The sequence below is a fragment of the Neospora caninum genome, chromosome IV (genome assembly GCF_000208865.1).
Source record: "Neospora caninum Liverpool complete genome, chromosome IV".
NCBI classification, from domain to species: domain Eukaryota; phylum Apicomplexa; class Conoidasida; order Eucoccidiorida; family Sarcocystidae; genus Neospora; species Neospora caninum.
The window spans coordinates 1,153,897-1,165,894 of NC_018389.1; the positions used below are offsets into that span (position 1 = coordinate 1,153,897).

At 53.2% G+C, this 11,998-nt stretch overlaps 2 protein-coding genes across 2 annotated transcripts; both read right to left on the reverse strand.

The window, feature by feature from the left end:
- Positions 1 to 1,396: 1,396 nt before the first annotated feature.
- On the reverse strand, positions 1,397 to 3,199 carry NCLIV_010970 (hypothetical protein; the record flags this gene model as incomplete). The annotated part of the gene is made up of 2 exons (XM_003880613.1): positions 1,397 to 1,640; positions 2,487 to 3,199. 2 exons carry the CDS (start codon positions 3,197 to 3,199, stop codon positions 1,397 to 1,399), a joined length of 957 nt encoding a protein of 318 aa, XP_003880662.1.
- Positions 3,200 to 5,853: 2,654 nt separating this feature from the next.
- On the reverse strand, positions 5,854 to 11,998 carry NCLIV_010980 (putative 3-methyl-2-oxobutanoate dehydrogenase (lipoamide) kinase; the record flags this gene model as incomplete). Its single annotated transcript, XM_003880614.1, has 10 exons — positions 5,854 to 5,973; positions 6,416 to 6,477; positions 7,183 to 7,274; positions 7,903 to 7,948; positions 8,597 to 8,686; positions 9,195 to 9,329; positions 9,804 to 9,927; positions 10,567 to 10,747; positions 11,145 to 11,333; positions 11,700 to 11,998. The coding sequence occupies 10 exons, from the start codon at positions 11,996 to 11,998 to the stop codon at positions 5,854 to 5,856; spliced, it is 1,338 nt and encodes a 445-aa protein (XP_003880663.1).

Sequence of the window (11,998 nt, forward strand, 5' to 3'; positions counted from 1 at the left end):
TTCTTCGACACGTCCCATGTTTCAATGTTACAGATTTCCCTTCGTACACGCCGAAACATTTCCCCGAAACAGAGACGAGAATGGACCGTGTTCCCGCCTTTTCTGTGCAACTCTTGTTGCAAGTGTACGTCAGAAGGGTGGAGTTTGTATTGTCAAAAAATGCGAGATATCAAGGGGCGACGTACGCCCTCCGAAAGCGCTGTCGAGCTCGCAGACGAAAATGCTTCGGTAGACAACAGTTAACGAGATGATACCTGAAAACGCTGTCTCCATTGATGAAGCTACTTGAATCGTGCTCGCCACACAGACACGAGCCCCATGCCAGTCTCCCTCTCCAACAGCACTGCACGCATGCGCACACATCTCTCTACCTATATACTTATGCATATGCGAATGAACAGATACATGCACACAAATGCACACACATCGGGGAGACACGTCTGGTTCTCGAATCACACATACGAAAAGTTGAGGCATTCCCTTTGGCAGTGAAGCCGGAAGACGGTAGAGCACAAGCATTTTTCTTCGTACGGGCAACGCGTTTTCTCCAGGAAACCCCGACGTGTGCGCGCACATGCGCAATGCATGTAGAGAGAAACGTTCAGCCCTCACGTCCCTGCTAGAAGGTGGTTTCTCAAGCATCGCTATATCAGGGTTCCAAGTGGCAAGAGAGAAACAAAGCTCCACAGTTGTCTCTCAAAAGCGGCAAAAGTCACAAGTCGTAAAAGCTTTCGTATACAGAAAAAGCACTGTCCGCCTGCAATAACAGAAAATCCCTAGCGTTTACCCAAATCACAAGACAAGGGGTCCAAGATGGGTGACCTCATCAGCGGACTGCAGAGCGGTCATTTAGCTGCGCCCGTTTTGGACAAAGGCGCTCGCATCTTGCTGATGCCTCCAGAAAGGGACGTAAAAACCCTTAAATGGGACGCGTCCGAAAAACACACCCTGATCCCTTTCTCTACGCCGACAGCCCTCGCGAAAGGTCGAAGCGGTCGCCCTTCCAGCTGCGTGAGTGCATGCATGGAACCGTGGCGGGTGCACGTGAGCAAGAAGACTTTACGCTCTCTGATCGTGTGCGTCCCTGTTGTGGTGACGTACGAATTCGTGCACATGCTTACCCACATGCATGCATATTTGTAGTTACACATATATACAGATAAGGATACATGTGTGTGCATATACGTAGGTGCACAGAGATGCTGTGTGCCAAGACCTCCCCTCTGTGTGTTCAGAGATTCGTGCAGCGTGTGCACTCGGCTTTTTTTCCTGCAAACTCGCGGCGGCCGGCCTTGGAATCAGCGGCCTCGGCGTTTCCCCTAGAACGTGACTTCGTCCAAAGACCTGGCGGAAAGGAGCGCCTCGGGAGGCGCGCCCTGCCGACACCGCGACGGTCCTACAACGGCAACTGCAGATCTCTCGCGTCCTTGCAGTTGCACAACTTCTTCACCATCTGCCACGCGGCCCCCCCGATGAACTTGAGCATGTGCTTCCCACCCGGAATGTACGACACCAAGAACGAGGCGAGTGCCAGCATTTGCACGACCGAAAAGATGAGAGTAAGGACGTAAGACTTTGCCCACAGTGTTGCGTAGAGAGTGAGAACGAGAGACAGACCGTATGCGATCGTGAACGGTAGCCTGAGAGAAGACAGGCACGCATCAGGAAACCACTCATGCACACGGCAAACACAGGCAGCGCCAGAATCCCCGTATCTCCTACAGCTGGGCGATGGAGCTGAAAAAGGAAAGGAACGAGCAGGAAAAAGATCCCGGAGGAGAGACAAGACGGCCCCACCGTTTGCTCGCAGGACAGAGGTGATGGTCAGACAGCACAGCCATAAAGAGACAAGACACAGATTAGCCGAGACACAAGAGAAACCGATAGGAAGGCAGAGAAGGGCCTTGCCACGCACAAGAGCATCCGGTTTCCTAGAAATGCAATCTATGACCTACCCCACTGTCCTTGGCATTACGCGACAGCTATCAACATTCGCTTTCACAAGATCCCATTTCGCTCATCCGTTTCTTCCGACTCTCTACACTGGATTGGCCTTCAAGCACCAGATGCCGGAAGGCAAATCGACACAGACGGCCTAGCCGAGTGCGCAGCAGAGGAAGTGGAGCACAGGAAAACCACACGGCAGAGAAGACAGTCATCCCAGGTCCTCTAGAGTCATCACGTACATATCTTTGTATATATATATATATATATATATATATATATATATTATACGGCGTGGTTGGAAAAAAATAGGGGAGAGAAGAAAGGGAGAGCGCGTTTCCACGCGTTTCTTTACGTGTATTTCCAGACGCGTACAACTGCACGAGCTGCCTCGTTTGTGTGCATACGCGGCACAAGAAGCAATCTACGCGTGCTTCAGTCTTCAGCAGGATCTGAGCACATTGGACACGGCGGGTTTCCCCCCGTTTCGTCCTTTCCCCCTTTGGGTGGCGAGCGCCGAGGCGCAGGGGAAACGGTCTTACCTTGCAGCTTCGGAGAGGTGAGCGACGAGGGCCGTGACGCCGCGGAGCAACGCGAGACTGACCATGAAGCAGACGGATCCCATCGTGAACAGGAGGGCGAATTTGGCGGGGGCGAAGACGAGCAGAGGCAGGGTGAGGAAGGCGAGAAACATGAAGAGCACTCCGACGCCTGCGACGAGACCAAAGAGAAGGAGATGCTGCGTGGAGAGGGGCGACTCTGTGACGGACTGCGTAGTCGCGGCGACGACGGTCTGGGCGCCGCCGAGAATGCGGGTCGCCCCTTCTTTGACCGCCGACATGCCTGAGGCCAGCAGACCTTGCTCCTCCTGCGCGTTGGCGGCGTTCTGGCCAGGAAGGCCGCTCCTCCCAGCCTGCGCCAAGGCGGCGGCGACGTTGTCCATTGACCCCCGAGGCGGTTTGCTCAGCGGGTTCCAGCTCTTGTCAGTGAAGGAGCCAAAGGCAGAAGAGCTGCGCGTCGAGGCGAAGGTCGTGTCCGCCCCGCTGCCTTTGCCCTCAAATATCTTGCCGAAGATCAAGTTCTGCATGCTGGAAGACTCTGTCTTGGGCGGCGGCGCGCACTCGCCGGCCGGGTTGCTCGGATCCAAGGAAATCATCCCGAAAGACTCGCCGCTCTTCGCGCCCGCCCCCCCCGAGTAGGAGGCGGAGCCGTAGAATGAGAGGTTCTCTCCAAAGTCGCCAAAGGGCTGATTCATCGTTGCGACTGGGGAACTGCGCAAATAAAAAGGCCGCAACGAGACCTGAGGTCCACGCCGGAGAAGCGGGGCACCACACGGACGCGTCAGACGCACACCAAACTCGCTATCCTCCCAGAAACGTTTTCGAGTCAGTTTTTTTCCCTAGGCGCGCATTCTTTCCAACCGGTGAGGCCGTGTAAAAGTATGCACGTGAAAAAACAGGTAGATTGAAAGTGGGTTCGGTACCGGTACGGACTGTCAGCAAACGAAACGCGGGGAACAGAGGAGCGGTAAATCACGGAAGGTCCACGACGGCTTAGCGAGAGTCTCTTTCAGCGAGGCGAATACGTAAACAGACCGAGAGAAAACGCGAGAGGAGAGAGTCAGTGGGGGTCCGGGACAAAAAAAGACACGAGACGCCAACGGAAGGACGGCGGCGACGCCAGAGTCTGCCCGGCAAAAAACGCTTGAGAAATGGCCTACCCTCGAATATCAGGTTTCTGTGAGTTCTCGTGGCTGCAAAAAAAGGGTACCTGGCACTTAGGTTCTCAAAACTGCAGGTTCGAGGTCCTTTCACACGACAGACCGTAGCGGATACTCGACCAGGCGACGCAGTCAGGGAAAAAATATGAACCCGCTGCCAACCTTTGAGGAACGAACGAGAGTCAAGCTCAGAATGAAAGGCCACAGGCTAACTACTTTTGAAGAGAGAAAACCGGGGGAAAACTTGTAGGAAACCGCCATGTACGCCAGGGAGGGCCTCGTTTTTGCTCCCGAGAGAAACGCCGCGCATGCACTTGCGCAACTGTTGCGAGAAAAGGCAGAAAAGGGCTATAACGGGCAAGACCAGCCCTGAGGAACGCGTGGCCACGCTATTCGGATGAAACCTACGGTTTCCGATAGTGCCGTTTCCCCTTCTTTCGCTGAACCTACAAAACATCCCGACGCATGCCGGGGGTGACCGAAAGACTATATTAAACGGCGGCGAGGTCTCGTCTTGGCAGTGACGCGCTGACAAACCTCCTCTACGTTCTGGACGATGGCCGGCCAGACACTCGTTTATAAGAGGAATGACCTGCTGCGAAGGCAGAAGTTGGAAGATGAGAGAGGGGAAGACTACTGAAAGGTTGTGCTGAAGGGTGAAAGGCAACTTTTTCGTGCTCCGGCGTCGAGGAGTCTTGTATGATACTTCAACGGCATTCGCCGGGTAGAGGCCTGTCTTCCGGTCGACACGAGTGAGAAAAGAATACCGTTACCTGATTTGAGGGATGCACGCGGAAAAGCCAGTGCAGAAATCCAGGCTAATCCGACACAAAGGTGTAGGACGGCGCGGAACGATGCAGATCAACGATCCGGTCAAGGGAGGGGAAGACATGAGAGTTCTGAAAAATCCTCGAGCAAGCAATAGCCCTTGTCGAGATTTTGAGTCCCGCGTAACGCAACAAAAGTATCCAGATAAAGCAAGGTTACCAGGACTGATTCTCGAATGTCGAAATAATATTGCCTGTCATGACGCTTCCACGCTGTGGCGGTTGCAGAGGCTTACTAGTTACATATGTTACACTTCACGTTGCTGAAATCATGGCGCATATCTATCTGTCTCTATATCTATCCTTATCTCCACATGTGGCGAGATAAGGATAGACGACGAAACATGCGGGCTCGTATGTACCTATTGACGTAAGTAAAGTGTAGTATATATAGTTCCAAACTCTACAGAAGAGCTTCATTTATAGAGGATCTGTGATCAGGAGGGACTCTCTGTCACGCGGAAACTGTGGACGCCTTCGTCCATGGCCGTGTTCGCAGCGCGAATCGTCAACGGATTTCAGACTAGGGTCTGTCGACAAGAGAGACTCAGACAGTTTGTCATGAATCAACAAAATTCTTTTCTCGACACAACCTAGGAAACGCGATCTCTGCCGCAGTTGAAGGCCACCGCTAAAAACAACCCCAGCCTTTTCCTCACAACGCATATCGAGCGCGCCGACCCGAAACCAGAAGCAACATGGCTACAGGCAATTTATGTAGTCTCACAGACTCGATTGTATTTCACGCACGCAAATGCAAACTCCTATTCACGCAGTATATCCGTAAACATGGACAATTATGATTTCTACTCCATGTACAGACACTTGTTTGCAGACGTGGATACTCTCCCTGGACCTGTATCCAACAAGTCCGTCAGCATGCACGTGCAGAGCTCAAATCGTTCCCAACAGCGTGATTACTGCTTGTGGAGAAGATTCATCACGTGTCGTTGACGCCAATTTCCGCGAGGGCCTTTCTCATACAGGGCCACGATTCGAAGCCTACGGGATCTCACAAAGCTCGTACTGGAAACAACAACGGGCTAGCACACAAATCGCCATACATGAACACTCCGCCACTGTGATAGCAGAACGGACAGACTTGGAAAAAAGAAAGCCGCGTCCGGGTTGGAAAAGAGGGTTGGTCACCTATTGCGGAGTGGCGAGTAGTGAGCGTACATAAAAAGCGCAGCAGCGCTGTTTGAAGAAATTTGAAAAAAAAGGAACGCCAAACACGGCCACATCGTCCCTTAATCAGATACGCCAAGAGAAAAAACTAAAAAAGTACACGCACATCTGTGCACAACGACCCTCGCAGTGGGCTGTCACTGCGGGTATTTCAGAGAATTTCTCATGTTTCGCCTATTCTGTCACTTTGTGTTCCAGTCGCAGTTCGGGGCGCTCTTCGTAGTACAGTGCCTCCTCTTGATCTCCGATATGATTCAACGTGATGTACACGTCCGTTCCAATGCCGAAATGGGACTGAGAAACCATCGGCAGGACACGTGCAAAACAGGGAAAAGGCGCCAACAATTTCGTCTGCCTCAAAAACGTACACCGCACGGCGAATAACTTGACAAATGTCTCTGCAGGTGCAAAAATATGCAGACAACTGCATGCATATTTAGATGTATAAGCATGCATACACCTGTGCACCTACTGGTAAGGGGAAGAAAAAGGGCACCCGTGCGCCCTCTACACGTATGCGTGTGTATCCAGTTTATGTACAAGCATACCAAAGACACATGCAGAGAAGCATATCCCCAAACTCGCGGTCGGGACTCTGTCCGTTCAGACTCTAGCGCAAATTCGTATTCTCCCCCGGCCCCCCCCCGTAGGTAGCGTTTCCCTGCTCACGTCCTCGGTGCGATACAGCTGTTGTGGAGTAGAGAACTGCTCGCTCGATCTTCTCTCTGGTTCTCACCTGAACATGAATGTCTCCTCCGAAGTAGCGAGCGAACGCGCGAGCTAATGGAAGACCGAAGCCTGTTCAAACTCCGCACATGCGCATACCTCCACAAACTTACTTTCGTGGAAAGAAATGTGCACGTGGATGCAGATGCACATACACCACGTCTCCCGACCGCTCCAACAGAAAACAACGAATCGCAGACCCCTCCACACAAATAGGATCGAGAAGAAACCAATCGCACCCCTGCGTGAATCCGAATGCCTCAGTAATTCCATGCTACCTCAAACCACACATAACAGACACAGGCATTTATATATATATATATATATATATATATATTTATATATATGCATATGCACTGTATTGGACCTAGAAGCGCAGTTAGACCGCTGCAAGGAAACTGTATGAACACATGCACGCACATGTAGGGATGTGGATCCCTGTGATGTCCTCGTGCTGCCTGTTTCCTCCGCTTCGTCTCCTGGCCTTCATGCTCTCCTCCCTGCTCGGCTAGCCCTCTCTGTCCCGGTGTTCCTCCTCTCTTCCTGCTTTCTCACAGCGATCCCAGAGACGCCTTTTCTTCTCCGGATTCGGAGCCGAGTTGCACAAAAGCGAGCGGACCCGAGAAATAATCATCTGACCACGGACATGTGTATGCGTGTCCGTGCGTTTTCGGGGGGTTGACAGTTCTATCTCGACACAAGTGTGCACTTGGGTCGACCGGAAAAAACCGACTCGTCTCTCCGCGGCGCTTCAGAGCGGACGCGACTATGACTGACCATATCCAGCCATATCGGAGCGGATGAAGTTTTCGCCCATGCCTGAGGACTTCTCCTGCAGCTTTGTGTTGCTGTCTCCGACGGTGCTATACCTGAACCGAAAAAACCGACAGGAACGAACAACAGAGCTGAAAAAGAGTCCTCCGGTGTCGCCCGAGCGCACAACCGCGTCGGATGCTGGTTCTGGGCGGCTCTGCGCAGCGGTATAAAAACTTTGCGCGTTCCAGGTTTTTAGTTGGCGGCGACGTCTAAACGGTGGACGCCTTCTGTCTTGTGACAAATCCTTCTCAACGCCCTTCCGCGTCTGCTCATCCAAGCAGAGAACGACCGTGTAACGAGACGAACGGCTCTGTATACATATAAAACTACTTGTGCGTATGCACGCATGCAGGTACACTATCCTTCCTAGAGATGTGCACAGAGACAGGCACACGTGTTTTCGCACGAGTACGAGAAGAGGCAACGGGTTCTGTGGAGGTCCGCTCAAGTTCCGCTCGACACCACACCAGGTGCTGGTGTCGGTGTGCAGTGCGCTGTCTGAGCCGATTTAGACAGCGCCGCTACAAAAGACCTTCGATTTTCCGGGGTTCTGGGTATAGCCAGTTGAGCTGCCATGTACCACAACGGAATTTGTTTAACGAGGGAAAATAACGAAATGTAGCTGCACTCTGTGCAGGGGCTGCGAGAACGCGGTTCACGCTAACCTGTCTGACGTCTTACCCGAAGCTCCAGATGTCCTGAAGCTTTGGTGGAGGAACGCCGCCACCTACGCGGAAAAAACCATGAATGGCAAAAGGCGACGCAGCCTCTACATTTCGAGTCACAAAGTGCTGACGAATCAACAAAGCATTCAAAGCTCCAACTCAGATAATACACCTAGATTAACAGGGGAGGGCATAGATACTAACAAACCACCGGTTTTGGATAGTATTACGTTTAACGCCGCAGAATATGCTAGCCATTCACCGCCGACACGGGCTGTCAAAGAGCATATAGATATGTACACTGGCTAATGTCAGTGCAAGACGCGAATAGAAATGAAACATTCGAGTCACCGACGGACGACGTCGCTTCTTTCTGAACATGCAGAAAATTCCGGATTGCAACGAGACGAATGTTACACGAAGATACTGCAGTTCAAACCTGTTTGACTTTCAGCGAGAAAAGGCATACCACGCTGAGGACGAGCACGCCCCTAGCGACGACAGGCAGTCTAAACAAAGCCCCGACAAAGGCAATACGCTGTGTCGGCATGCATACATACGCATATGTGTCTGTTTGCGTACAGAGATGCACGGTTTTGTGTTGTATGCATGCAGACGGCTGTATAGAACGTTCACCTTTCCAAGGCACCCATGCGCGTGGGAAAAGCCACAGAGATGTAGATTCAGATTTCCACGTTGCAGGCTCGTACCTTTGTCGGAGATTTTTATCACGACCTCTCGCTTGCCCTTGTATACTTCAACTTTCACTTCAGGTAGGTCCTCGTCTTCCTGGATCATGCCTGATACACACGACGACACACTTTGCTCGTTCAGCCATACTTCGCAGGAAACGACCCGGGCAACGACGGCGATGCGACTCGCACGGGACTGAACTCACAGATGCGTGCGCCCGCGGCCGTACGCCTCTCCACATCTTTCCAAAGAGATACACTCACAGCCGGAGGAACCTACAGCGCGATGGAAAAGTATGTCGACACCCACGTACACGTTGTTTTTGCACACACGCTCAAACGAGAGGCCTCGAAATGCATGCATAAGCTGCAGCAGGGACCAAAACGGTAACGGACAACCCGCCATTTTCCCGACATGCCGACGCCCCTTCTCTAACGGGCGTGGGGGGGGAGGGTGAACAATGCTGGGATACTCATCGTATTAACTAGTGCACATCTATGGGAGATTGCTGAACCTCAAAGCGAGGAGCACGACAGTCGGCACGGAAGCCAGCGCGAGAACAGAGAAAAATCGACGAAAATTCAAAGGGTTTGCATCATCGCGGCAAGTCCTCACCTCTAGTCGTGGCGTCGACGAGAGAGTTCCCCATCGTGTGGAACTCCACAGTCGCTCGCAGTGCGTTCTTCAGAACCTCCGTGACAATGAGCGCCAGGTGGTCGGGGATCGTGGCGAATTTCATGTCGGTGTTTCCTGCGCGAAACCGGATCCAACTCGCCACAGCCACCCTCGTGCATCCCCCGTGCCTGGTGGGGACGGTCAAACCGGCGTCACTCAAAACGTAAGATCTGACCTTTTCGAAAATTACGCCCATATTCTATATATATGTATATATATGTATAGGGAGGCATGGACACAGAAAAGCGCTCAGGCGGCGTGCACGTTGAACCTCCTGAAGAGTACCCCAGCTGGAACTGCCAAAGAGTCTTGCCATATGAACGACACGACTCCCGTTCCGGTCACCGCAGGAGAGCCCCACTGTGGAGGCGCAGCTTTTCTGTGTCGGTCACGGGGCGAGCGCCTCGGCTACGGATGTTGGCGGTTCGTGAAGCGCAGCGCGATCGCACGGAGGGAAATGGGAACTTAACGTGCGAAAACACAGCTGGAACAAACAGAAGACCAACGTCGAACTCGAGACCAAAAAGGCGAGGTGAACTCACAACGCACCTGAAATGACGACAGGCGGAGCGAGACCGTAGGAGTGTCGGCAAGACTCGCACACGTCCTTGCTTCTCTGCTCGATGATCTTCGCCGCGTGGCAGTTCAAGTGGATGATCCCTTGCCATCCTTCCTGCATGCATCAAAGGGACACCAAAACGGTGCTGCGACGCGGCACCGCCAGTGCGCGAAAAGGGTTCTACGCCTCCGCCAACCCAGTCCCTTCCTTCTTAACATGTGTGAAGAGCATCACAGACGGAGAGAGAGGCAGCCGTGGATTTCGGAGACAGAATTCCATTCTGGTGCAAGTAAACAGAGGCGCGCGCAATGAAATGCATCTCTTCATGCAGACCCATGCAGGCCTGTGCACGCCCACACTCGTACATAAATGAACGCATGCGAGTGGAACAGCGCCGTCGCGGGGGCATCAAACACACACAGATTCATCTCTGTGCACAAAACCCCAGACGCGGTCGTGCATGGCTAGCACGGCTACATGGTGTTCCCGACGATGAAGCGACTTGCAACGAGCTCTGAGGGACACTGGCGCCACCGCCTTTCCCCGGCGTCACGCTGCTCTCTCCCCATGCTACAGAAAAAGTGCATGATGACCGCAGCTATAATCTGATACTCGACGCGAGGTAGTCTCCTTAGAGGCGCATGCATGCGTGTATATGCATAGATTTGCAGTGTGCGGATGCGGCGATTGCCTTCGAGAGCGCCTGAGGCGACGCTGTGTTGGCGGCGCGCGGGAGCGTTCCAGTCGCCCAACCTGTTTGCGCTGCAGGTGAACCAGCTGGTCTATCATGACGCGCCTGCCGATTCGGAAGTAGAAGAAGCGCTCTAAGAAGGAATTCAAATCGATATCTCGGCAGACTCGACGAAGCTGGCGAACGCCCTGACCCATCAGGTCAACCGTGCGGTCGTGCGTTGACCGCTCCTTCTCGACGAGCCTGCACAGATGGAAACTCCAACTCAAAATCGTGAACTGAGTGAGCACGTGGGTCTCTCTGGTGTTCGTGTTTCGTCTGCATTCTGCCAGGCGGAGACGCACAGACATCCGTCCTCGTTCCCGCCCTCCTTTGTTCCTGCAAGTACACCGGCTAGAACCTCACCTATGCGGAAGAACCGTAATGTCGTACGATAGTGAACTCAACATTGCGCTGTTTTAAGCAGTCTAGTGGGTCGTGTAGAGCACCCATAAAGACCACCACATGACGGCATGTAGATACATTGCTGTCTGTTTGTTGCGGTTGCATGCAGAGCTACCGATAGGGCCTGGGTGTGTATCTGTATACGTGCTTGATTTCGTTTTCCCTGTCTGTGTTGGACGCGTTCTTTGGCACTTACTGGACGAACGCGTTCATGTCGCCGACCGTCTTGAGAGGCGGAAGCCGCCTCATACGGTCAAACGTCTTCACGTAGGTCTCGTAGACAGAATGGACAAGAGGATTTGTCACCGCGACAAACGGGAGACGGTGGAAGTCGTACAGCCGGTGCGACAGGCGCACTGGAAGTTCTTCTCGAATCCACTCGGCCCTAAAGTGGGACGCAGAGTCGAGAGGCACACGCGTGAACTTTTCGCTGTTGCACGGCCCACGACCACGCAGTGCCTCCGCCCCTCGATCGTCTCAGCTCGTGAACAAGGACAAAACCACAGACGGGAAACGGCCCACCCAGACGCACGAATTCGCACATCGACAGGCAAACCCATACACGCAAGCATTCAGAACTGCACGTGCAGATATACGTAGATATACATTTATACGTATACGGATGATGTACCGGTGTCTACGCACGTTCTAAACGAATGGTTTATTTTGCATGCATGTACATGTATCCACATGGACCAAGCGAACCGGTATGCAGGCGTGTATATATATTGGCCTAGGTGGGAGCGGGTACCCTTTAAGGAGCGACGTTTCGTTTGCGGGTTCCAACTGGAGCAGACGTTTGATGGTCATGGGCCGGATCGGCGTGCTGCTCATCTTCTCCACCACCGCGACGGTGTGCCACGAGTTGGCGAGAACGTTTTGCGGCACGAGCAGGGCTGCATGCGCGCCGACGTTGGGACGGGGAGAACTCCACGCGGGCGAGGCTTCCGACTTTGGTGAATCGTTGTGAGTTTGTGCGCGGGAGTGTACGGTTCGAGTGCCGATCGCGCGGCACGGCAGAGAGCCGAGAGCCTTTTCCACACAACGCAT